At 40.4% G+C, this 27,859-nt stretch overlaps 2 protein-coding genes across 4 annotated transcripts in view; one reads left to right on the top strand and one right to left on the bottom strand.

Annotated features, from left to right (window-relative positions):
* marchf8 (membrane-associated ring finger (C3HC4) 8) overlaps nt 1-15,055 on the top strand; it is a 94,167-nt gene extending 79,112 nt beyond the window's left edge. For all 3 annotated transcript variants that reach the window (XM_085369891.1, XM_085369893.1, XM_085369892.1), the window contains 3 exons: nt 5,456-5,636; nt 7,657-7,792; nt 11,796-15,055. In XM_085369891.1, the coding sequence (XP_085226017.1) occupies nt 5,456-5,636; nt 7,657-7,792; nt 11,796-12,100 (622 nt within the window). In that variant the 3' untranslated portion in view covers nt 12,101-15,055. The remainder of the gene's footprint in view (nt 1-5,455; nt 5,637-7,656; nt 7,793-11,795) is intronic.
* Nucleotides 15,056-16,718: 1,663 nt separating this feature from the next.
* alox5a (arachidonate 5-lipoxygenase a) lies at nt 16,719-26,514 on the bottom strand. Its single transcript, XM_085369256.1, has 14 exons — nt 26,365-26,514; nt 25,255-25,453; nt 25,063-25,144; nt 24,851-24,973; nt 24,146-24,252; nt 23,877-24,049; nt 22,748-22,894; nt 22,416-22,619; nt 22,254-22,340; nt 20,132-20,310; nt 19,822-19,943; nt 19,312-19,412; nt 17,108-17,278; nt 16,719-16,898 (listed from the first exon to the last, which is right to left on the bottom strand). Exons 1-14 carry the CDS (start codon nt 26,512-26,514, stop codon nt 16,719-16,721), a joined length of 2,025 nt encoding a protein of 674 aa, XP_085225382.1.
* Nucleotides 26,515-27,859: the final 1,345 nt, after the last annotated feature.

Raw genomic sequence — 27,859 nt, 5'->3', positions numbered from 1 at the left:
GCATCTACTGCTTTCCAGATTTACATGTCAGCTGTGGGCCGATGGAGAAACACCAGCTTAGAAGTGGCAAAGTGAAGGCCAGAGATCAAAAGGCAGATTATTGGCTTCAAATAGCCTGGATAGTCTGACTGCACACACACACACACACACGCACACACGCGCACACACAAACACGTTATTCCAGTTCTCTGTCAGGTGGCTTAAAACGTGAGCGCAGCTCTAATGCTGACCTCACCTATGAAAAGTATGTGTGGGAGGTTGTTTGTTTCACAGGTGACTAGTTGGTTAATTATTATCAAACTCCTTTATTGTCAGCAGTTCAGAGAGTAGTGGCTGAAAGTCAGCTGTGTGAAGGGAGTTGCTTCACTTCCTCATTAGAAATGTCACCAAGCAGATAAGTGTTTCTCATCTAGACGCATTACAAAATGGCCGGATTTGCTTTGTCATAAAAAGCTTATTCCTTCAAAGAATTCAAACATTCCTATTGATTGCATTTGTATGTTTGCTGGCTCAGGGAACCAAGCTTGACAAGGAAGCATTTGACTTGAAAATTCACCTTTCTCACTTGAAAACTATTTTTATTCCAGATATATATAAATAAATAAATAAATAAATAAATAAATACATCTTGTGGTCTGGAGCCTGTCCTGTAGGGCAAGAGTTGGATGGACAGGTTGCATCTGTCTCAGCGCTAGTACAAGAGAAAGACATATCTATGGGCAATTTAGAATTACACTTTAACCAGGTAAGCACGTGTCTTTGGACTGTGGGAGGAAGTCGGAAGTTCCCAGAGAAAATCCACACAGACACGCGGACAACACGCAAACTCCACTTCGAAAGGTTCTGGCCAGATGTTGTCACATGTGTTCACAAAATTCTAATCAAAGAAAGATGTGTGGTTTTTCAAATTAATAATAACTTGCTTAAGCATGCAAGCACAACAGGAGGCTATCCTGTATAGTCGTAACCGCATGGTTCACCTTTACAGGTACACAAATTCATAAAAGCATTAACAAACTACTTTGAACCACATTGTGAACCCGTGTGCAATCATATGCATATTTTTTTCATTTGAATTTGTTTATTTGAAAGGGGCCGTGCATATTAATGAGCATATCAGTGTAAATATGCCAGATTTATCCAAAAGGCTGCTTTTCATCTGTAGTCGCTGGCAGGTCAGACAAAAAACAGTAAACAAGGAATTAAGCAGACCGTCAGACAATGTCAAACAATGTAGTCCAGACAACAAATACATCAAATTACAGCATAACATCTCATAGCAAAAAAACAGAACAAGTAAATATAAAAACTTACAACATTAAAGATGATTGATGTTATTTGTAAAATTAACGATCACTAATCTGATCCCCTTTTAGCCATCGTTTGAGATGAGTTTTAAATGTATTGCAGGTAAAGAGGTCATACATGTAGTAACTAGTTATCCGTCCCTTATTTAATCCAAACTTTTTTCCAGTATACTCACACTCTGCACCATAAATAAGCTTCATGTGTTGTTATTTTCTATGCTATGTTGTTTTCAGTGTTGTCTGTTGTTGCGTGCACTGAGAGCAAAGAAACAGCTGGAGCCCAATTCCTTGTATGTGTACGAGTACTTGGTCAATAAATCTGATTCTCATTCAGATACAGAAGTGCAAAAATATCTGTTTTTGGTAGCATAGTTTACAAAATAAGAGACATAAAGACACACACATCAGAACAGTAGGGAGTCACAGAGTGTGAGCACAAAATCTTGTCAACACGTTTCTGTTTGTGTGCAGTTTTTGATCAGGCTTTAAATGAGGGGTGTGTACTCCAAATTCAGTCCTTCTCGGTCGCTGCGGCGTTTGCTGCAGGTGCACTAAGCTCCCAGCGCTTGGTTGTTACTGCGATATCTGTGATGTGGGTGTACAACCTTTTCATTACCAAATTGTAGGATTTAATTTCACTTACAGCTTTGAAAGTGTGTTGGCAGAATTCAGCCGAGGGAGCACAGTGACCTTTTCAGATGGGCCTGAACCCCCCCCCCCCCCCTTTTTTTTTTTCCTTAACCATGAACAACCTCCTAACTAAATCACAGCAATTGTACTCAAGTTTATATTTTCTCCAGTTTTTGTTTCTTTACTTTGATACATATGCATTACTGAATGCATATTTGTGGATTAGGCAAGAACATGCAATGATTTTCAAATAGTTGGCATCGATTTTAAAAAAAAATTATCAAAAGTTTTAGTTATTCCATAATCAACTAAATGTAGGATTTAATGACTCAGTTTTTAATTTGCAGGAAATTCAAATAACATTGAGCCGCAGTGGCTCTAATGTTAAAAAAAACAGCATTACAGGGTAGCTTTTAAGCTTTTAAATCTGACAGCATAAAACAGCTAGGGTCTGTGTAATTCCTTAACCTTCCTCCAACAGTTAAATGTCTCCTCAGCAAATTTAATATTCTCTTTGAAGGCAAGCGTGCTCATGCAAAGACAAACGAGTACCCGCTTAAATGATCAGAGACAAGAAAGGAGAAAGAAAAATAAAAGGAGACAGAGAGAGATTGCTTAGCTACTAAAGCCACTGAATTGATCAGCATGTCTCTGGCAGCGCTTAAACTGCGCAGACTGAAAAGAGTCTGAGAGGCAAATACTTCAGATGCCGCACATATCTTCCACAGGAAAATCTATTCAGCAGAAAAGCAAGAGAAGACAGATTAGTGGTGTCTTCTCATACACATACTTGGATGAGGGCAGAATGAGGAATAAATGGAGGGAGGGCAGTGTTTAAGCAACACATCGAGGGAGTGTGGAGTGCAAAAGACTGGCTTCATGCCACCAGAGAAAATTATAAGGAAGCAAAAAAAAAAAAGAGGAACAGGAAGAAAGCGAACGCTTCGGCAGGCATTTGAGCTTGTTTCCTTCTCAGCTTCTGGGGCTTGTGATTTCCTGACTCTGTTTGCTTCTCACATTTTAATGTTGTCATACTCGTACGGCGCCTCTGCCATCTTAAAACTACCGTCAAACAGGGTGTGTTGTGGACGCAAGTGATGCAAATTTAATTTTAACGTCCTAAGAGTGCACGGAATGTGCCGCTGCTGACAAAAAGTTAATTTACCTGTGAATTTCCACGCCTGGGTTATTATGTTAATCTGTTGGAATATATGGATGCGCCTCGTGTTAAATGACGAAGGTGAATGTTGCGTGCTTTATTTGTGAGATTTCTTGCGTCCCGCCGAGGCGGTTCAGCCTGTTGTGGAATCAGGTGAACGTTCCCTGAATGTCTCAGTGAAAGATTCCTCCGCCCTCATCCGCTCGTGTTGTTTACCGATCGCTGCATTTCCACCGCAACTCCATGCGGAGGTGTTGGGATTTTTCTGTGGTTATCTCCTCCCACATAAGAAGAATAATTTGTCAGATCTGTTTATTTCAGCAGGCAGAAATCGTTGATATAAGCACCAAATGATCTACTTCCTCTGGCTTTTCTTTTTTTAAATTGAAATAGAAATACAGTATGTGTGGGATGAGAATCTGCAGTTCATCATCTCGTTATGCATGCAAATGAACACAAACAAAGCAGTCTATCCATAATCAAAAACAACAACAACAAAAAACTTATTCTAGTGATGTCGATTGTGTCTCGCCTTTCCTTTAATCCCCCAGGCCTTATTCCACTTCTTCCACCTCCTCTGCTTAAGAACCTTTGGATATGACCTATTTTTATCCACCTTTGTTCACTTTGTCTTTTAATCTTGTAACACTGGCCAGTTCAGCAAAGTCTTGACATAGACGTCATCTCGTGTGCTCCCTTTTCTAACATGTGTGAACGCATACGTGGGCGTGCATGTGTTCCTTCATGTTGTTATCCTTCCATGAACCAGGATAAAGACAATCCCATCTGAACACCCGGCTCTCTCCGCCTCCTCCTCCTCCACCTCGTCTTCGCCACGCTTTGCTTGCTTGCATCTTCCAGCCCATAAAGACATGCCATTGCTCCTCGCTACCCACTCAGGAGAAGAAAGCATCACAGAAGACGTTCCTGGATTATTGATCTTACTGCCTGTGAAATCTGTAGGGAACAAAATGTATTTGAAAAATAGATTAATAGAACATGTGCCCTGCTTTGTGTATTCTGTACCCATTTAAGGTATTATTTGCTTTTTAAGCTACAACACCTTTAACCCCTTTATCAGGCACCCTGGTAGTCTAGAGAAAGACATCAGTCCGGCTTTTAATCAATGTCATGTTGTGGTCTAACAAGCAGCCTGATTTTGGTGCTTATTGGTTATTCACTGAGGACTGTAATCTGAAAAACCACAACAAAGTCGATGTCCTGACATTGAAGTCTAAGATCATAATAATTTTCTACTTTCTCAAGTAAGGCATGGCGTGTGATGTAACCTCCTCTCACCACTAAAACTGACAGATCCTGACTATCGTGCAGGTGAAAGTGTCCACATAGTCTGGATTTGCTCAGACTGCCCATCAATCTGCCTTTCACTGAGTGGAAAGATTCGGACAAACATACTCCTCCATACATCCTCCATCCTATCAGACAGCATCTGATGTGTGTGATGTTGGAGTGGTGGACTCCTTCAAGTCAGTCTATTGGAAAAGTGATTGGTTCCTCTCACTGACAACAGACTGTCCAGCAGTCATTAGAGGCAACAGACGCCTAATCGAATGTTCCAGCTGTCGGTGTCTGTACTCGAGGCTTTCCAGGCATCTACGGGGACTGGACACAGCATCACAAACACCTGTTAAAGAGAATATAGCTGCTTCCTGTAGTATTTTTAACGAATATCGTGTTCATGTGGTTATTTTTTGGCCAACATTTGTTAGGTGTTAAAAGTGCAACAACTCCAAGGCACGTCAGCCTTCATCAGCGTTCGTAGCAGTGCATTGCAGCATTGCAGCGATACACAAACAGACGTATTTGTCATGGACTGTATTACAGTAATTAAAAAACTCACATATTTATAACATTTATTACCTCTTGTCTGACAATGAAACTCAGTGCTGTACAGCTACAGAGCGAAATGACATTAAAAGTGTTCAGTTTTGCACGGAAACACAAAAAACGCAGGAGATGAGTTTCTCAAAATGTTGTTTGGACTTGCAAATGAATCTATTTAGTTTGTCTTTACTGGGTTTACTCATGTGGGACATGAATTCTCTGCTGTGACAAGGGTGTTAATTTTGTTTTCTCTGTTTGTGAAATCATATTCTCACCTGTTTACCTAAAGCTGTTGTAGGTGTGGAAAAATCAGTTGCATATTGTGCTCTTGGCGATGCTACTCCAGCTTTGCTGACGTGCAGTCTTATATTACACAACTCCCAAGTTTTCTCAGTGTGTCGCCTTCGCCTGCCAACTTTTCCCGTTTTGATCTTTCCCCTCTCTCCCATCTTGCTCCTGTTACTAGCTGTCTAGCCTGTAGCTTAGTGTTGACTGTATTCTCTGCCTCCCGCAGGATTTGTCACTGCGAAGGGGATGACGAGAGCCCTCTGATCACACCATGCCACTGCACAGGGAGCTTGCGCTTTGTCCACCAGTCCTGTCTACAGCAGTGGATCAAGAGCTCTGACACTCGTTGCTGTGAGCTGTGTAAATACGAGTTCATCATGGAGACTAAACTCAAACCACTGCGCAAGGTAAGCTGGTTAGGTGTGTGCATATTTGGCTGTTAAGCAGTTCAGCCTCAGTTATTAAAGTCACAGTCTTGTCTCTGCGTCCTAACTTAGCTCACATCACTCCTTTGTTGTGAAGCGAAAAATACCAAAAAACTATCTCCAGTCTTGTCGTGCAGACACAAGAGCACAATAAGCCATTTTCATAAGCAAACCACTTGTCCGGGTGGTTGTGATCCCTTTCAGTGGTTTAGAGGCAGTCCACGTTCCTGAAAGGCTCTTATCAATCACTGTGGCCTGAAGATAGCAGGACACTCTAATTAAAATTCCTCCACCCTTCATTAGCTGCACAAAAGGCCTTAAACAAATGCTCTGCTGTTAATAGCTTCCGAATCCCATGGGTGAATATTGAAGTTGTTCATGTGTGAGTGCACAAGGAAATTTGAGATGAGAGGCGGATGTTGTTGTCAGTATGAAAGTTTTTATTAAAGAGTGCTTGATGTCATGTTGTTCGGCAACACCCGCGTCTTATTAAAGTGACCCTGCAATTATTCATCACTGAATTCATTATTATGGATTTGGATGTTTGGGAAAGCTACACAAAGCTATCTGACAGTACAGATATCATGTGATTTCTTTTTAGTGCTGGGCAGATTTCTGGCATTTATTTTAGTGCAGCCAATGATTGACCAGGTGCTCCACAGTTATCTGAGCTTCCTGGCAGGTAGCAGGGTATATCACCTGGATGCTGCATGCCATGCTCTTCTCTATCTCATTAACCCTGCCAGGAAGCATTGTGTAACACTGGATTTTGCTGACAAGAGCTGAATAAAAAAGGCCTTTATGGTACTTTCACATCTGGGAAAAACAGTAGGTGAAGACTGCAGCACAACCAAAATTTATTGCGATTGTGTGCAATGAACTTGCAATCTTGTGGCTGTCGAAATGGCTGCTCTGAAGACGGGGACCAGGTCCGCAACCAGTTGCAATCAGTTGCCATCTTCGAAGTGATAAAACTCCAATAAGCATGGGATCAAGCTGCCTATTGCATGCAATCTATATGTATTAATACGGCAATTAACCAAATCTGCTGCTGTCTACATACACAGAAATTCAAACACGAAATTGCTTAGATCTGAAACAGAAATTCCTCCACAAACAGCGTCTCGATGTTATACAGGAGTATAGCCAGAATGCAACCAGTCGAGTCCGCTGCTAAGTGATCAGATTCAGGCGAGTTGCGCTCATCCATGCAGACCGACTCAGATTATAAATAATACAGCAGTGATTTGCAAACCTTCACCAGCCTGTGATTGCAGTCAGCCTGAGTCAGATCATGATTGTTGGGAGACGAGTTGCCTTGTCAACAGTTCTTCGCCCAGAAGTTAAAGGTGTTACTTGATAAACCTCTGGGCAACCACTTGTTTCTAACCACAAGGAGGCTACCACCCTGATTTTAGTGTTTCAAACAAAAACTGTATATAAAAGATGGATGATGCCACCTTCACCTCCCTTAACTTTGCCATCAAGGCTGCCGTCCTGTTTTTTGTGGTTGTTTATTTGTTTTGTTTTGTTTTGAATGGCCTTGCATAAGTAGCCATATTTAGATCAAAGGGTAGAGTGCTGTCATCTTATGCTAGCAAGCCTTTTTAGCAGGCTGCATTCATCAGTTGTGGAGGTGCAATACAGAGACGTATATATCTGCTAATTGGTGCTAACTAACAGACTAATCAAAGGAAATAGAATTTCACTAACCAAAGCTGGAACATGAACATTTCAGACAGACTGTCTGTAGAGATGAAAACAGTTTTTGTAGCAGAATGGAAACATGTTTTTATGACTGAAAATTGGCATTTCAGTGTAGGAGTTTTAGGGGATTGGCTCACTTTGGAGCCAGTTTCGACTGGCCATTAGAGGAATTTGATCTTTGGCTTTAGTTTTCAGCCATAGAGGCTCTGCTTAGTTTGAAAGCATGTTTCTTTTTTTATTTTTATTTTTTTTTAAATGTGTGTGAATATGCTCAAAAGTCTTCCATCTTTGGCAGTGGGAGAAACTACAGATGACGGCGAGCGAGAGAAGAAAGATCATGTGTTCAGTCACCTTCCACATCATCGCCATCACCTGTGTGGTGTGGTCCCTCTACGTTCTCATCGACAGAACAGCAGAGGAAATCAAATCAGGTCAGCACTGACTCTCACGCACACAAACAAACACTAAAACATTAATACAACATCGTCTGTGGTACATGTTTGTTTTGGATGTTATCTATTCATCCACAATTGTCTCCAAGTTGTGACTAGCACTCAAAAATATTCATCTCATTCTTTGACACTTTTAGAGATTGTTTTAGTTTAAGTGAGGCAATTTTTTTTTAAGTGATGCTGTTTTTGTGTGTCGAAGGTTAGTTTGTGGTTAATCTGACTGTAAAAGAAAAACTGTACTCAGCAAAATAACCAGACAGGAATAGTGTGCAAAGTCTGGAATTTTTTTAGCATATATGTGTGATGTGAGTGGTATGACAGCTGTGTGACAGCAGCAGCTAGTATGAGTTTGGCACATGCGTGTTTGTGGCAAAAAATTGGATGCAACAGCTGACTACACATCACACGCAATGCTTTACGTCACTGAAGTGACAAGGATATGGAAATGATTTACCGTAGGGTGATTTTTCTTATGAACTTCTTTTTGCAAGCACAGGAGTCGACCACTGTCGGCCACTAGAAAGACGGTACTTGTGCGTTGCCCTTATTTTTCATAGCTCATACAAATTTTTCTTTAAATACTAGTATAGACCCACGCTACACTATTGTTTGGCCTGTCCATATTGTTGTTGGTAAAATTAGAATAACGTGACACTTTAAATGGCTGATTTTATCCCATTGGTGGGTGGTTGCTTGGCAACATGATGACGTTGTAATTTGCCATATATAAGTCGACTTTTAGGAGTATAATTTTTCAATTGATGTAAAATGAAAACGACAAGATATTTTCTTGAGGTGTCATAGGTACATAAACAAGTGACTTTAGCCTGTTGCTAGGAGGTGCCTGACAACATGATGACATCATAATATTTGAAATAGATAAAAACCTTTAGGCTGTGTGTAGGAGGATTTGGAGGCCTGCTTATTTATCATTATGAAGCACATCTGTCTGTCTATATTTGCTGAATTCAGTCTTTATTGCAGGTTATTTACATATTCAAAGGGCTTCCGCTTCAGACCTGGTAGCTACAGCCTTCTTTTATATACAGTCTATGGACTTAGATAACTTATTATTCTGATATTTTAGACTGGAAACGGCTAGCACAGCTATATCCAAATGTAAACAAAATGTTCCTGGTTTTTACTCTTGTGTTTGACGAGCACATCAAAGTGTAGAAAATATGTAATGAGTGCTGGACTGTTCATGAAAGGGCACAGCATATTTTGGGGACTCTCAGGAAGGCTAAAAAGGGACCGTTGATCTGAACACATCAAAATGACAAATAAGTGATTTTGTGGTGCTTATAGCGTGATTTTGTTACTTTTGAGGAAAGCTAACTGGCCACTCATGCTTTATGTAGCTTACAAACATGAGTGGTATTGATCTGAAATACAATTCCTTCAAGGTGTGCAGTTTTCTGAGCACAGCATTTATGTTTACATTTTTATATTTATTGAAAAGGGTGACTGCTTTCTTCCATCGCAATATTTCAGATTTTGCCTCTAGCTTTTTCCAGTTTTATGCGTGTGCCAAACTGGTACCTGCTGCTGGCTATAGTAAAAATGTCCAACAAGCAGGGCTTTATGGTTTTTCATTCAAATCTCAGAATAAGAGGAAAATAACACTGGGCTCCCTGAGCTGCTTCTTACAGCCATAAAAAGTGGGCATCCACTTTGGGCTCCCATCATCAGGGATAAAAATGGAGAATGCTCCTGTAATGGTGACTTGTTGTAGCATCAGCACTACCTCTGCTGCTACTCATCCCTCCCTGGCATATTTGGCACTTTCAAAACTGTGTACAGATGGAAGAGCAGGCTGTGCCTGTTAAGCCCAACCTGATGATTCAGACTTGCTACAGTCCCTGAGGGCTGTCAGGTCCAGTCACCATGGTGATGCCAAATAGTCCTGCTTGTCTGCTGCCTCACAGAACCACAGCCATTTATTTTTCTTCTAGATTCGCTCTCAAAATAAAAGGAAAGATGGATGTAAACATCTTGACGTTTCTTCTCCATGTATGATTGTGGAACAGAGCTGATGTTGATTGCATGATGAAATTGTGTAAATGTAATATCTGACATCGTTTTTAATTTCTGCCTTTTCTTTCAATCTGTTTGTACGTCTTTTGTAATACATGATACTTACACTCTTTACCCATGCAGCCGGAAGAGTCCCAGGTAAACATTTCAACTTTGACCTTTTGACTTTCACATTGTGTCTTCTCCCTCCCTTCTGTACCAAGTCCTTTTTTCAGCCACTCTTTACGTCCTTTTCATTCCCTTTTCTTCTTTGATATCCGAGTAGAAATAATCGTACTTCATCCTTTAAGGCTGGTTATATTCACACCACCTCCCTGAATGTTTCCGCCTAATGAACACAGCTGAGGAACATGCTGTGATTTATTTTCTGTGTTATACTTTGTGGCTGAAGGCTTTGATTAAAATGAACCTCGCTGACATATTCTCACACAACAAATGACACATTAATCGCTTCTCATAATGCTAGATAGAAAGCCCCTGACATCTCTGTCCAGCATAGTTAATACCACACTGGTTATATTATGTTTGCCTTCTTTGAATTGGCATTCCTCATATGAGGCACTTTTATATCTTAAACTAGCTGTTATGGTAGCCAATATGAAGAAACGGATGGGTTTCGGGCATTTTTGAGTACTTTCGCTGCCTCTTATTATTTGTTTTAGAGAGCACTGAGGCTTATTACAAATATTTATATGTCCCAGAAATTGCTAATTTATATCCTCTTCTTTGATTTCTGCTTTTTGCAAGGGTGTTATAATTACCCCTGGAGTTACAGAAATGTACTTTGCCTAATTAACTGCATATCACATTAATGCTAAGCGTTTTGCATAGACAGATGCACCTTTTTTGGCAGTGTTTCCACTTTTAAAAGAGTCATTTGTTTGTTCATTTTTTTGTACCAAAGGCTCCCAGCCTATCATGAAGTAGAAATGTTGCAGCAGGGTGCCACCATTTATCCCCCTGTTTCTTTGTTTCTGTTCGTCTAATTGGGCAATTCAATTTTGAACACCATGTCTGTAAATTGTGAAAAGTCTGCACTGCAGTATGGATGGGTAATATGGATATAATAATATAAGAGAGTTTCTAAAAAGCAGTCAGCTGAGAGATGTGTATAGGTTGTAGAACCAGATAAGAATTTCAGATCATTTAGTTACTTAAATATCTGAAGTCTCAACAGTGTGGAGGAGATGAGCCATTGCACACGGAGAGCTGGAGAGGGCCGTATAAGGGCTTCAACCCAGGAGCACACCTGGTACCTGCACCTTTTTCTGAGGAGCAACAACTATTGTGGCTACTCATGCTTCCCCTTTTTTGGGGGGTTGACTTGTTTGTTGTTGCCTCTCCATTGCACCTGTTAGTTTCATTTATGCCAGAATAGGTGAAATCACAGTGGTTTCTGCTTCCTTAATTTCCTTCACATTTTTGAGCAGTGTGTAAATTAATGCACACAATAAACTAAATGTTAGTGTCAGCTGCCACAATGCAAACAATATAGCATATCTGAAAAGATAACTTAATAATTGACTTTTATCCCATTGACTGGCCCCACCCACATTGCATTACCATAGAAATATGACAGGATGCTCGCTATCTCATGCGTCTCTCCATGCTCAGGACTTTGACTTTAATCCTGTACAAATTTGACTTTTAAAAAAAGGCAAATCTCTATCAGTAAATTGTTAAGATCTTGTTTGAAAAAGTAGAGCACACTGGGCAATTTGTAATAATAGTGTCTATTTGCAGTATAGAGGAATGGGAGACACAGTTTCCTGCAGCGGATATCCTCACTGCTAATGCATATTCTAGTTAAAGGATGATCTGTTGAACAATTCACTGAAATGTGATGAATTTGCAGCAGCTTATAAACAGTCTTCTCTGTGTTTGACTTGTCCACTTGTTGATATTTATGTATTTATTTATTTTTTGTCTGTTCTCTGTTCCTCAGGAATCCTGGAATGGCCTTTCTGGACCAAGCTTGTGGTGGTGGCCATCGGATTTACAGGTGGACTGGTTTTCATGTACGTCCAGTGCAAAGTCTACATCCATCTATGGAGGAGACTCAAGGCGTATAACCGGGTCATATATGTGCAGAACCGTCCAGAGACATATAAAAAGTATCCACTGGAGAAGCCCCCCCTAATGGAGCCGAGTCTGGAGAACAAAGAGGCTCTGGCCCCCAATCTGTCAGACACAAACTCCTCCCAGTACACGGAAACAGAGGACTACAGTATGGAGGTGCTTCATGTCTGACAACAGAGTCTGTGCCATTGGTTGTCGTGCACATACTCCACACCCAAACAGGCCCGCAGAGGAGAGGAACAGTCGTGATCGGTCACTGAGGAACAACCGTACCCTTTTCCCTGAAGCCAGAATGACCCACGTCCTCCACTATCACCTTATACTCCCTAAACTCCATCCACAAAGACAGAGAGGCCATGAGCTTCCCTCTGCCTACATTCCTCCTATCACACTGTATTCCTCCCTCCACCTGCATCTTTTCCTTTCCCAGGAACAGACTCTTTACACTGACTTCTGTAAATGTTGGAAGAGGCCTGGTGCAAACCACTCTGTATACACACACACACACACACACACACACACACACACACACACACACACACACACACACACACACACACACACACACACACACAGAGACTCTTTAATGTACACCTCTGGGAGAGCTGGACTGAAAAGAATGGACTTGCAAAAGGCTCTGGAGGTCTACAGGTCCCCGATGTGTGGTTTGTTTGTGGGTTTTGATCAATCTGTTCTTTTTTTTACCTCCTGTGAGTGTCGGGCTAACCTGCCATGGATCAGTATGTAGCGCCATGCATCAAGATCTCTGGAACATTCCAGATACTGCCATCTCTGCGGTCTGTCAGCTCCACGCGGTCTGGATCCAGCGAGACCTGGATCCGAAGATGCATCAAAGCACTTTTTATTTTTTAGTCCCCAAAGCACATCCCACCCCTTCTTCTCATTGCCCCCTCTTTTTTTTTTTTTCTTGTATCTTGTACGTTGTAAATGGGGGAGAGCAAACAAACTTTTCTTCAAGTGCAACATATGCTTAAAGATTAATCCTTCTGTGGATGACTAAAAGGATTTGGGGTTAAAAAAAATGAGTCATTTGAACGACGTCAGTTGCATAACTTTGATTCAGATGATGGAAAATCTAGCCACTTGACTTCTGTACCCCATGGTGAACTTTCTGAAGGCTTTGAGAATGTAATCTTTTTAAAAATGATTTCAAAAAATTTATAAAATGAAAAAAAAAATCATTTTTTTACTGGGAAATTGCGCTTTGTCTCGATCATAATGAGGCCCTTCGGGCATAAACAACGTCGCGCTTGTGTTTTGTTTTCTTTGTTTGTTTTTTTTTAATAGGTATTTACAGTTTTTAACATGTTAACTCGCTTGCTTAGCCATGGGACAAGCCTCGAGGAATCCACAGCTGCCTACTTTCAGTTTGTCCACTGAACTTTAACCAAAGGTTTTAACTACAAAAAAGAAACATGCTTTAGCTCCTACCCTGTTTTTTTGCATGGTTACAATCCAGCCACACTTAATCTTTTCACTTAATTAAGCAAGATTAAGGTGGAAGTGTGAAAGGATTCTTAGTGAGCATTTCAGATGAGTACTCGGTGTAAGTGTATTTTATTTGTTTTCGCTCTCTTACATGTTGGTCTACTTTAGTATTCGATCACAAGACAGCCAACTGATTTCTGGCTTAAAAAACACCTTTTTTTGCCACGTTTACTCCACAGTTAAGCATTAAGAATGACTTTGAAGTCAGTGTAACATTTCACTGCTGCTCATTACGTTCAGAAAAACTCAGTTTCTTTTAATAAAATCAATGCAATACAGCTGCTTATTTATGGCTGTGACAGAGTCGATGTGCATCATTGCTTTTTGAGGAGCTGACTGTACCGCCATCTGCTGGTGTTAAAGTGAAGGTGCAGCCTGAGATGGGCAGCGGTTGATTTCTCAGGTCGAAGTGGGTGTTTTTTCTGGGGGGGGCTCACAGTCATTGTAAGTGCGTTTGTCTATGTGAGAGCACAGCAATGCCCAGGCTCATGTTGAGCCTTACAGCCATTCCAGCAACACACACATTTTTCAAAAACTGTATTTGATACCAGTATACTGTCTGTGAACAATGATGGTCCAACAACGTACCTGACAATTACTGCTCAGCAGCAGCAATAAAGCGCTTTGGGGGTTTTTTTGTTTTGTGTTATTTGCATACTGTATTTATGTATATGCCCCACGGAGATTTGAGATCTGGAGTTTAATATAATTTTAATACATAAATGAGCCGAGGGACTTGTTGTGTGTCAAGTTGGATTAAGACCTAGTAATGAGAACCATCTCAGATTCTTCAGTACCCGGGAGGCTCAGTGCAATTAGACAGATTTTATTTTTTAAAAAGTGCAATTACCCTTTTGTTGATGTTCTGTTCTGCAATTATGTACCGGTGTTTAAAGTCCAGGATGTCCTCTGGATAGAAAATTACTTTCTTTATATTGTGTTGTATTTATTTTTAACTGAAAACAGCACATTTTTGTTCATTTACACACAAAAAAGACCCTTTCATTAGTGAATTTTATGCAACTTACACTTAATTTTTCTTCCCAGACACTAATAGAAGAAAATTATTTTCAGCCCTTGTTTTGCATGTAGTCATTCAGATAATAGAGTTGCTCAAAGCTTCAGTCCTTTTTTAGTTTTTAAATTGATTGTGGTGTCTTTTTACTTTCTACCCATAGGAGCTGGCTCCTTCAATGAAATATGAGAGGAGTTTTGTTCTAGTGTGATGGCTTTGGATTGTTTCCTCTCTGAACATCTTATCCTCTTTACCGTCTTTGCGTCACTCACCCTTTACGTCCATAATCCCACGGAGCAGAACATCAACTGAGACTCTTCTCAGCCTCACTATTTTAGGCTGTCTGTTGATTACCTGGTGACTAAAATTTGATCATGTCTGGGACTAGTGTAACTTGCATAAAAGCTACATTTGTTTACTACTGACTGGACTTGAACATATATGACTGTTCCCCTGTCTTATACCATTCCGCAAGTCTGTCTGTGAATTTGCTTTGAAATAGTAACTGTAAAGAATTTGGTAAAATGTACTTTTTTGTTTTTATGAAAAATGTTGATGTGCTTTCAGTTAATTTCCCACGTTTGAACAAAATATGTAGTAATTAAAAGAACAACCAAATAAAAAATTAAGTGACTTTTAAAACTTTGTGACTTTTAAAAAAAAAACAAGCAGGGACAAATACAGTCTTAATGGATAATTAAAAACATTTCAAAGGGCGTTGCGCTGTAGCACTTTAATTTATTTTCACCCAAATAAGCTGCAAATCATTTTGAAATCAGCTCTTTAGCCAGAAGCTGTAATGCCAGCGACAGAAACGTTCAGCTCGCCGCTCAGTGATCTTGCCCTAAAACTTTTCTATGACAGAAATACAAACTTCACATTCAGCATATAGCAGAAAACACGGTTTGTCACCTTCTCTCAACCTCTTAAGTAATTGTTATGCAAGGGCAAGATGAGGAAAGACACCATCGTTTGAGTGAATGAAGGCAACACAATATGTACCCGTGGATCTTTAAAAAATAACTCTCAAAAACTTTTTTTTTTTGTGATTGAAAAAGGTAAACTTTCACATATTCTATATTAATCACACACTAATTCTCACAAATTAGAATATTGCTTGCATAAATTACTATTCAAACATAATGATTAAACAACATATCTTCGGCGGTGTAGTTCTACTGCTGATTGGTCAGTTGTCCAGATGAAGATTGCCAACACCCTCCTAAAGGAGAGCCACACTGCTGAAAAGGCTGGCTGCTCACAGACGCTGTATCAAAGCATAACAGCAGGAAGTTGACTGGACAGGGAAAAGGTGCACAAGCAGCAGCCTTGAGAGGATTATCAGGAGAAGTCGATTCAAGAATTTGGGAGAACTTCACAAGGACTGCAGGAGAGACATCCTTAGGAAAGGACCCACATCCGTAACATCAGGTCATTCCTGTCAGAAGCATCTTACATGAGCTAAGGAGAGAAGGAAGTGAACTGCTGCTTATTTCAGATGAAGTACATTTTCTATCAAAGTACGAGACTGGAGAGGCACAGGTGTTTGAATTCTAGTGTGAACTTTCTGGAATCTGTGATGATGCGAGGTGCTGGTTGTTACTGGTGGTTGGTCCACTGAGATTCATCAAGTCCAAAGTCAACACAGGCATCTACCAGGATATTTTAGAGCTTCACGTTTCCTTTTGCTGAGAGGCTTTATGGAGATACTGATTTCATTTTCCGGCATGAAGCTTAGCATCTGCCCACAGTGCCAAAATAATTACCAGATGTTTTTTCTGACCATATTATTATTATTATTGTGTTTGATTGGCCAACCAGCTCACCTGACCTGGACTACAGAGAGAATGTGTGGGGTATATAGTCACAGTTAGATGAGAAACACCGGACTCAAAAAGGAACACAAGCTAAAAGCTGCTGTCAAAAACACCTCAGCAATTTTGATTCATTTCAGGAAATATTCAAATAATTTGGGACCCTGGATTTTTGACCATAACCAGCATAATTAAAGCGTTTTTTTAATGTTCACTTTACGTATAATGAATGTAGATTATATGAAAGTTTATCTTCTTGAATTATTACAATAAAAACCTTCAAAATATTCCGATTTTTCAAGATGCACAAGATTAAAAAGAAACCGCTTCCACAGAAATATCCCAATCATAGGTAACATAGAGCATATCTGGACAGCTCGGTAACATCATCAATCTTCAATCTGTATGTATAAGTATGAGCCTCTCCACTAAATTAGTCTTGTTTGAATTCTCAAACTGCAACACTGTTTGGGATTTTGTCAGGAGACATGTTGTAGTATGGTAGCTTCTTTCCCTCATTCCTCTTCTTGATGGAGCTGGTTATCTCTGCCAGCTCCTTCCTGAACTTTGCCATGGCATCCTTCACCGGTTTCTCTGTGAAGTGCTCATCAGGATACATTCCCAGGTACAACTGCAGAAAGAGTGAGACGTGATAGGTTTTTTAGCCTGGAGGAAGGCCACAAGGAAAAAGGAAGGAAAAAAGAAGTACATTCTGAAGCAGAGGAGAGCATCTTGGGAAATGAGAAATGTACCAAATGTATCAAACTTTTGATTGTTTTGGAGGTGTGTCTGTGCTGAGATTTGAAAGTGTTCGAACGGTTGTCTGTGTGCTTTTCCTACTTCATTCTCTTGGTATTGGCTGAGGGCCCAGACGGCCCCCAGGTGCCAGCTGGAGCGCCCGCGATCAGGAAGGCTCTCAACGATCAAATTCACATTGGCCAGACCTTTCTTGTTGGGTGGGGGTTTCCGCATGGTAGATGGAGCATTGGGGATCCAGGAACACCAGTCATACTACACAATGTACACAAAGATACAGTGTGTGCATTTACCCAAGTGCTGTACAACAGTACAAGTCTGATGTTAAAGAATAAATATTAAAGAATAAATATATATTCTTAGTACTTATTTTCTGATTATATTGTTTTATGTACTTTAATAATAAAGGCCTGTATAAAGCAGGGCCAGCTTTGAAGAATATAAAGAACCAGATTTAATACCGAGCAAAATCTTTCATCTTCTTCTGCTTTCTAATTTTACTTTTAGATTTCATAAGAAAATACTGCACCGCATATTACATGTGGAATTAATAGCTGCATAAAAGGTTTAAGATTTTATATTAAACAGACTTTTTGTAGGCAGACCCCATACAAATATAAATATACATATATAAAATACTGAAAACACATGGATGACCAGAGAATAAAGGGAGTTATAGGTTCAATTACCATGTAAAACATAATTCTCTCAGGGTGAAGTTACTGCCACATGTCCCCTGACAAAAGCCACATTCACTCACAGATTCATAGCTTTACTGTATCTATCACACACACACACACACACACACACACACACACACACACACACACACACACACACTGTGACTGGGGTAACTGTGACCGAGGACCTGTCCTGGGGCAACCATATCACCTCAGTTGTACGGAAGGCCCAACAGCGCCTCTACTACCTGAGGAGACTGCGGAGCGCACACATTCCCAGATCTCTGATGTTGAACTTCTACAACTGTGCCATCAGCAGCGTTCTGACGTATGGATTTCTAGTGTGGTTCCCCAGCTGCACCAAGGCCGATCAGCAAGCACTCCAGCGGGTGGTGAAAGAAGCTGGCAGAATTATTGGAACAAGTCTGCCAGAGATCAGTAATATCTTCCCCACTCGCTGTCTGAGGAGGGTGCACAGTATCCTGCGGGACCAACATCACCCTGCGCGCCACCTTTTCCATCTGCTGCCCTCAGGGAGAAGGTACAGGTCTATACAGGCCAGAACATCCAGACTGGCCAACAGCCTGTATCCACAGGCTGTGAGGCTCCTGAACTCTCTGCCCCCCTCTCACGGACAATAACCATATCCAACTTCTTAATAGCAATGAACTGGTCTGCATTGGTGCATCATATCTTTATTCTCTTCCCCCTCCTGCCCCCCCTCTTTCTTAAATAGATAACTATCATATCTGATATCATATCTCACAGTACAATAATATTGAATGGGTTGCATTGTTGTATTTTGTCATGTTTCTCAGGTCTTTGTCTGAATTTCTACGAACATTATTGCTAAGGATTGTCTTATTGCATTGGAGTCACACTGGGTTAAATATGTACACTTGGGTTTTAAGGGGTATTTATTATTTTCTTCTTTTTTTTGGGTTGTATGGAAGCCCCAAACGCAATTTCATTGTTCTTGACAATGACAATAAATAAATAAATACTAAAATACTAAATACACACACACACACACACACACACACAGTGGATGCAGTATCATGCCAAATGATTAGCAGAAGCCAGGGATCGAACTGCCGACCTTATGTGACCTTTAGTTCTCTTGGCTGCCACTCTCTTAGGATAGCTTAAGCTTAAATATTATTGATAGATAGAATTATTTCGAACATGCAAATATAACTGAAATAACAAGAGAAATAAAAAACAAAACTTCAAAAAAAAAATCATCAAGTTTTCATGTCTATATCTATGTCTACAGAATGTGTGTGCTCGAAATGTGTGTGCTTGTTAATGTTGTTGTGTTTATTGGGCGTTATTTTTTACCAAAAAGAGTAACAACCACTGCTGTAGGAAACGTAGTCACCACTAGTTTCACCTCAATCGGCTGCAGCAGGAAAACTTTGCTGCGGGTTTTAAATGCACACACTGATGCTTCAGTAGGAACAGTGTACAAAAACGTTTTTCTGTATTAATGAAACTTCTGCAGTAGCAAGTGTTTTTTTCTAATATTTCTGACATTTTTTACTTTAAGTAGGTACTTTTTGACTTAAAAATCAATGAATTTCCACTTCTAGACACGCCTCCATTTACCTGTCCGAAGTTGACAGCTGCATGCTGGGCTGAGGCAGTGAAGATAATAACGGTCAGGTACTCTATCAGTTCCTCGCGTGTCTTCACGGACTTGGGAAACTCTATGCACGAAAGTGGGAACATAGAATCGACAAAATGAGCTCCAAGCTTTTTTCTTTCTTTTTTTTTCCACCGCTTTTTTCTTTTGCAAGTCTATCTCTGCACATTGCACTCAGAATAGACAAGCGTGGTGAAATGCAGAAGCATTACAACATCAGGACTCAGGGAGTGACACAATCAGACTGCTGTGGCTTCCCTCCTTCACCCTTAAACTATTCATCCATAAGAGAGCAGATTTGAATTTATAATGCTGTCTGTTTCCTGTCATACCTGTCTTCCAGAAAACACCAGAGTAGGAGAGCAAGCATCTTTTCTCCTTGAGAAAAAGTCTGAATGGATGGTTGGGTGGTGTATTTTGCTCGATGCTGCATTAGCAAAAGAAACCTCACGCAAAACAACTCCTCTACCTACCGCAGTAATCCAGGTCCTGCATACCGAAGCTGCACACATCTTTAACAAAGGCCTGGATTTCTTCATCTCCCTGCACGCTCTCATCGCTTGTGTAATAAATATTCACAACATCAGACACAAACCTGTGGGGAAGAAAACGGATGTCATGTCACGTACAGAGGGAAAAAATGCTGTAACTTCTCTTATTTGAAGCACACACACACACAAGGGTAGAAATCTTCCTACACCTCTCGCTGTTTGTTCTTTCTTACAACTGCCCTCACTCCTTTCTCAGTGCTCTGTGCTAAAACTTTAAAAAGTCATTCCTCACCTCTTGGTAGCCTCCCACACCTTGTAGCCATCATCCCTGTAGAAGTAGGTGGGCAGTTCCTCCTTACTGTCCACACCACGGGACTTGATCAAATCAGGGAAGCACAGAGACCTGAAGGTCAAAGTCTTCACAGCCCTCTGAACCATCTGGACGTGACCACCTCCGCCTGTTGCATTCGCCTTTATGAGGATGCAGAACATCATCCTTATTTAAACTGAAGCAAATTTAACTTTCAGTCTTCAATAGGAATGCACTTTTGCTAAATTCCCTACTTCATTATTTCACTATGTTAGTTAGATTTTTGTTTGCTAAGCTAAGCCTCAGTGTTTTGCGAATAAAGGAAGATCCAGTTAAGTTTGTTTGTTGAGAGACTGGGTTTGCTTTCAGAGGGGCTTGAAAGCCTTTAAATACCATAGGAACCACAAATAGACCAGCAGTCTGAGAGCAAAGTGGTCTATACAGTACTACGAGATCTCTGAGATAAGATGACGCCTGATTATTCAAGACCTTTTATGTGAAGGCAAGGACATTAAATTGAGTTCTGGATTTACCAGGGAGCCAATGAAGAGAAGCCAATATGTGGGAAATATGCTATCTCTTTCTAGCCTTTGTTGGCTTTTCTGGGAGTTTTTAGGACATCATGATAGGAATCAGTTACAATAGTGCAGGCTGGAAGTAATAAATGCATGAACTAGTTTTTCAGCATCACTCCAAAACAGGATGTTTTTTTATTTTAGAGATGTTGTGCACAAGAAAGCAGTCCTAAATATTTGTATAATATGTGCACTGGTGGACAGAAATGACACCAAGATTCCTCACTGGAGGCCAAAATAATGTCATCCAGATTAAGTAAAGGGTATTAGGGCCAATTACAATGACCCCTGTTTTATCTGAATATAGAGGCAGTAATTTAGAGGTCATCCAGGTCTTTAAATCTTTAAGACTGTCAGGGGCTGGGGCTGTGACCCAGCATTTTGAGTCACCTGTGTGATTTATATTCTTATATTGTATTGAATATATGCTTAGTTCTTGTGTTGTCATTATTAGTTAGGATTTAGCTGAGTTTTATTCTAGTTTAGGTTTCTATGCCCCCTTCTGTGAGTCTGTTCTTGTCTTCTGTGTTAGTTGTCAGGTCTACGTCTTGTCATGTTTACTGTTTATTTTGAAAGTCTTGTGTCCATGTTCCATGTATTTTGTTTTACTTCCCCTGTGGTGTCACGATGTTCATCTGTGTCAGGTGTATCCTCATGTATTTCCACTTCCCCTGATCACCTCCTGTGTGTATTTAGTCTGTCTATTGTCATTCTGTCTTTGTCAGGTCGTCTGTTTATTTTCCCTCCTCAGTACTGTCTCCTCCTGTGTTCTGCATTTGGGTCCATTCCATTAATACACCGGCGAATATCGCCGTGAGAAAGACATTCCTCCAGTTTACCTAATTAGTGTGTTATCTGGCTTCACGAATAGAGTTGCGTGCTATGCATGCTATGCCTTTGAATGATACTGCATAAGGGAATACAATATTATGGTCAGCAGTATCAAACGCTGCACTGAAGTCTAGCTGTACAAGCACAGAGAGGAGTCCACTGTCAGAGACCATAAAAAGATCGGCTTTAATCTTCACTAAAGCCATTTCTGTGCTGTGATGAGCACAAAAATTACTCTGCAGACGATTAGTTAGTTGTAATAGCCCAGTTAGCTGCTGGCCCATAATTATCCAAGACAGCTGGATCAAGTGACAAATCACAGCTTTGTAAGTAATGGCTTAATTACTACAACCTTAAAGGGCTGTAGTACACAGCCCATTAATAAAGATCAATTGATCATATTTGAGATTGAAGCATTAAATGATGGTAGGGCTTCTTTGAGCATTCTTGTATGAATTGGATCTAATAGACACGCCGATGGTTTGGAGAAGGTAATTATTGAAGTTAACTCAGAAAGATCAATCAGAGAGAATGAGTCTAAATAAATATCAATAATATGTTAAGCAGCTGTACGTAATGATGTGTCTGAGAGAAGGTTATGAGTATTTTTTTCCTCTAATGGTTAAAATTTAATTTGTGAAGAAATGAATGAATTCATTATTCATTAAGGTTAAAGGAATGATTATCCACAAACTCGCCTTGTCGAAGATGCCGCACTCACAGATGAGCTGCTCTCGAGCCTTGGTATTGATTGCGATGGTAAAACGAATGTGTGGGATGAGTAGCTGGGAGAAGGATGGACAACCAGTAAACCAAGGAATCAATAAGTCATAACATTTAATAATAAGCTGGAGTTTTACCTTAAATGCAGGGTGAACAGCAGGAAGCTGCCTGAACATGGCAATACCAAACACCTCTGTCATCAGATGTGTCCGGAGCAGGTGTGTGATTGTCTGGTGGTGGTGGAAGTCACTGGAGCGGACCCAGATCTTAGCCAGCAGCCAGTCGTACTGACCGTCAGTTGGCAGGAAGATGGGGTTGTCTTCACCCGGAACCTGGCCAAGCTGAAAAAGACCAGCGTGGAATGAAAAAGCAAGAGTTTCAGTCAAACTGAAATTTCAGCTGCATGAAGAAATGGTCGCCTGTTAAAAACAACGTAACACACAACTGCTGCTGTTGAGCATCTTTTTACCTGTATGGCTATGGGCATGATCTTGTTCTGAGCATTCTTGTATAGCAAACAGATCGGAGCTGCCAGGTACTGCAGTGTGCAGGGGTCTGTGGAGTTTGGAGTGATGCCGTCTAGCACCTCGTAGTCTACTATGTAGATGTTACCTGCCTGGAGTGAGAACACCAGTTTATTTTTTGGTTATAAGATTGGGCAAACCTGCAGTCAGCTGAGACTAAAGAAGTCACTTGGATGAGTGACGAAATGTTTCTCCCACTAAAAACGTCCAGATGAACAGAATCAGCTTTTGGAGAACACCAGTTTATATTATGCATTAGTTCCCAAAGTGTGGGGCGCGCCTCCTTGGACACTGCTAGCATAATGGACAGGTTTTTTGATGGGGCTCCCACACAAACGCAAACCAGAGGCTGAAGCATCGCCAGATATGCTTCCAAACCCAAGACTAGAACAGCAGCTGTCGTGCCAAGGTAGGTATCCCCGACAGAATTAGTTTCCCCTGCGTCAGGAACACACGTTGGGCTCTCCAAATCAGGGACAAACAGTATCCCACATTCTTGATTTTTAGTTCACGAACGCTTCTTATAACGACTAACTATTCCTGAAACTTTGGAGGTTTTAGCTCTTTATACAGTAAAGTTACAGGAGGATAAAAATAATTATCAGGAAAAATGTCCTTCGTTTGTTAAAACAATCCCATCCGATACCACGTGAATAAACATATAATTTTCTGTTGTAGCCCTCAAACTGAATGGTAATGTAACGACACTCACTTTTCACTTTTTCACAAAACTAAAACATAGTTGTTTATGTTTTTAAACCCATTTTGCACAGAGAGACATTTTTTGAAAAATGTATTGACATCAGCGTTGAATATTCTTACACAGTCAAAAAAAATAGACATAAAATAATAACACAATAAAGACGGTTCGTTTTTCTGTTATTCAAAAGGGGGTAGTGGTTTATTTTATTATTTCTTGTAAAATAAAGGGGGGGCTGGCAAAAAAAAAGTTTGGGAACCACTGCATTAGCGGGAGATTTAAAGAGAGCTGTAGCTGCTGTCAACATAAACCTGACAAATTTTTCACACTGATAAATCCACTACATTCAGAGAAACAAACATAGCCATGTGTACCTCTATTTCCTCCTCCAGGGTGAGCTCCCTCTCCAGGCTGACAGCAACCATCTCATGAGTGACGGGAAACTTGTCAGGGAGCTTCTTGCACTTCCGGATCAGTACAGGGTTGCAACCATTCAGAAACTGGTATCCAAACATGAAATCCTCTTTCCAGTGTTGCATCACATACTCTGAATATTATATCATGTCAGAATCTCAGAGGAAATATCTAAAATATTTAATGTGATATAAGTATGTTTGTATAATGTAGTGTAGATGAAGCTGACCTGAAATGGTGTTTTTGATTCTCACAAAGATTTTCTCAAAGTCAGAGAAGTCACTCCAGGAGGACTGGAACATGTGCATGAACTGGTTCACAAACAGGTTCTCTATTCTGGAAAATCATCATCGTAATCACAATCACCGTTATGCACAACATTCAAGAAAACCAAAGAATCTGAAATTGGATGTATTTTGGAGCAAAGAATCAAAGAAACACTGCTGTTAAAATAATTTCAGGAAAAGAAAACGACGTCTGATGATGCAGCAATGCTCACTTTTTGACGTTACTTCTGTCCACAAAGCTGCAGCATTTCTGAAGAAACAACTGGAGCTCAAAATGGATAACTGGTTTAGCCATTCGATTATAATATTAGCATGAGTATTTTTGTTCACCCTGCTCGTGACGCAAACAGTTGTGTTTTGGATCTGTTTTGTGTTTGCATCTACTCGCAAGCTCACACGTCTGCCTACAAGCACAATGCAAATGTCTCCGGTGATAAACAGACAATGACACCACTGTTTATGTTTTGGGGTTTTTTCCTGGTTAGCCCTGAGTACAGAAAATAAAGAGCATATCATCAGGCATCAGCCCATCGTTTGATTCTGAATGCTTTGCATTAAACAGGGGTTAAAACTCCACTGACTCCCTCTGTGCTGTATACTGAGGGACTCGTTCACCTTTGCAGGCAGTTGTAAGTGGGGTCACTTACGCCTTGCTGTAGTTCAGTATGAAGTCCACTCCTTTCTCACTGTCAAACTGGATGTCCCGGGGCAAATCCTTGTGTCTGTTAGCATCTATACTCATAGGAAAGCCTGGCTGCCACTCTCTCCATCTGTAAAATGCAGCAGTGTTGTTAGAAAACATCCTCATCAGCCTGCCTGTACCTCACAATAACAAGCTGGAGATGCAGCGCAAACTTGCCTGTAGGTTTTTCTCCTCCCGTCCAGCTCTTTCTGTCTGTGCTGCTTGACCAGACTGGTCTTATCATCCTGAGGCAGATGTGCTACAAGAGAAAGAAAAAGTGTGGAACTCGTTTTTCCACTGCAGGTTGACAGATGAACAAGACAAAACATGTGATTTGTGTGGCAAACAAACAAAACAAGAGATGACTACCTCGTCCATCTCGGAGCACCACTTCCTTGTCATTCACCAGCCAACAAAAGCAGGGGAACTCCAAGTAGTCTCCAGATGGGGTCTTGACAGTGATGTACCTGCAGTACCAGTCGTCTTGCACCCAGTACTTCTTCTTCTCAATCTTCACCAAGACGATATCACCCAGGTTCTCCCCAACTCTCACCTCATAGGAGTCCACCTGAAACGTGGTCAACATCTACCGTCAAAAGTGAATGCTGAAAACTGCCAGTTTATTATTAAATGGGGGAAAAAGAAATTTCTAAGCATATAATATGGGACATTTTTAAGTAAAAAACAAAATAGAAGCATATGCATGTTTGTAAGTGGGTTGAATCTATAATCTGTAAACAAAATAGAAAAACCTTTTTAATATATTATTTGAACTGAAAATTAAATCTAAGCAATCTAAGAAATTAGAAATGAGTAAATTTAACATTTATAATATAAAATTCACTTTCTGTAATTTCCCATTGTTTAATTTATACCCATAGATTTACCACAATCAACTGTAACATTAAAACCACCCCCCTGATAGTGCATAATGCCCCCCTACTGCTGCCAAAACAGGTCAGATTAATCAAAGCGCACAGGGCCTCTGAGCTCTTAAAATGGCTGTTTGGCACAGAGGTGTTGGCAGAAGGTGACCTCAGTCCTGTGGGGCCTTTTGTTTTGTACTGAAAGTAATTCTAATTTTGAAAGGTGCTACTTTAATAACCTACTGATCATCTCATCGGGTTATAAAAGTGGCTCCGTTTCCGTCACTGCACACAGCAAAATCTCCAGTGTTAAATTAACACTAGAGAGTGTCTATATGGGTCCACTCTGAGTGTTAAATACAACACTGTTGGGTGTTAAATGAACACTTTTGACAGTGTTATATGTTTAAAAGCAACCCAGTTAGTTTTGAAGATTAACAATGACTAACACTGAGCAGTGCTGATTTTCTAACACTGGAATATTTCTAACATTTTGAGTTATTTTCCAGTGTTAGAAAATCAACCATACAGTTATCAGCTGTTTGTGATCATCATCCATGAATATAAAATAAAAATAAAACAGTCATCTTCGCAGCAGTTTTTCATCACTTACCGCTCCTCTCTCAAAGTCATTGTAAAGAGGTTTGTCCAGGAGCGTTCTCTCGCTGCACCCCTCCGTGCCCACAAGTGTAATATAGATGTAATCATCAGTCCCCGCAAACCACTGGTTCCCTGTGGCAATTGTAACTGTATAAGAAGGCATGACGACCACACAGGACGTAAAGAACTCCAGCAATGTCCCAACAACGTCTGAAGGTGAAGAAATCTGCAGTAAATCTCTTCTATTATCACCTACGAGAGGTTGAATCTGAGATGTTTAGCAGCCGTTGGTTCCCCTTCTTGCCTAAAAGCTTTTCTTCGGTGATGTAAACTTCGCACTTGTTGCTACAACTCAAGCATCAAGATATTGTATAATCATGTGACAGGGGGAGGTGCATGACGAGAACTAACTGACCTCCCTGTGATGTGACTGACTGCCACGCTTTGACTTGAAATGAGGTCAAAATATAATATAGCCGTCCTTCCTCTGTTATTGTAGGTGTTTTAAGGCCTACAGACATAAATGTGGACACAAGAAAAGGTGTCTTATTCCAGAAACAGGTATCAAATTAAACTTTCTTTCTTTTAAACCTTCCTTTGTCTGCAGACAAAGGAGTTTTTTTTAATATGTATATAAGGGACAGCATCCCTGATTTTGGAATTCCTTTAGGAAAACAGAGACGAGCACGACAACCTACATTAAAACACTAACAGACTTTAACTAATTTGATGTGAAACTGTATCAAAAAACATATGAGTCTCTATTAGGTGTATCTTTTGCATCTGTGTCTCATTTACAAATCAAATCACTAGGTGCCATGGGACAACAGTGGATGGTAGTTTTAGTAAAATAAATGCAAATGCATCAGCGAGTCCCCCTGTGTGGTTTTAAAGGGGGGGAAAATATAACGTCAACATGAAAAAGGAGCTATACGTGCCAAACTCAGAGTGGGAAAAGGAATGAAGTTGTTGCTTCGTCACTGACTGGATTCAAAAGTGTTTTTCCTCTCGTAAATGATAAAAGCAAGGAGAAAGAAACTCCTGCTCCTCATACTTGGAGTAGTAAGGGACAGCATCTTCAGAAGAAACGTGAAATCAAAGACAAAAATAAAGATACCAGACCTCGTACTGTTTTAAGAAGATGGCATGTAATTATATCATTCAGACACTGCTTTTAAAAAGCATGGCAACTAAAACTGAACAAGTACAAAGTCAGAAAATAAAGCTCACAAACAAAGAAAACAAGGCATTTTCATTGTTCATTTCTAAAACAAAAAAAGATATTCTTTCAGCCCCATCTAGCCCGGCAGTGCTTCTCCACATAAACACCCGAACAATAACAATCCATTACCAGTGGCAGTGGGCAGTAGGAGCATCGAGTGAGGGGAAAGCTGTTTTTAAAAAACCCAATATGGAAATAAGAGGAACGGTATGAAAAACAATGATGAAAGCATTTGTGCACTCTGGACGAATGACTGCTGAAAGGTCTGTTTCCTGAAAGTAGCTGC

This window comes from Diplotaxodon limnothrissa, linkage group LG13, assembly GCF_057381915.1.
Source record: "Diplotaxodon limnothrissa isolate DT_005_m linkage group LG13, D_limnothrissa_male_GT1.1, whole genome shotgun sequence".
Taxonomy (NCBI): domain Eukaryota; kingdom Metazoa; phylum Chordata; class Actinopteri; order Cichliformes; family Cichlidae; genus Diplotaxodon; species Diplotaxodon limnothrissa.
The sequence above is the reverse complement of the archived record's forward strand: the minus strand, read 5'-3'. Positions and strand labels throughout refer to the sequence as shown.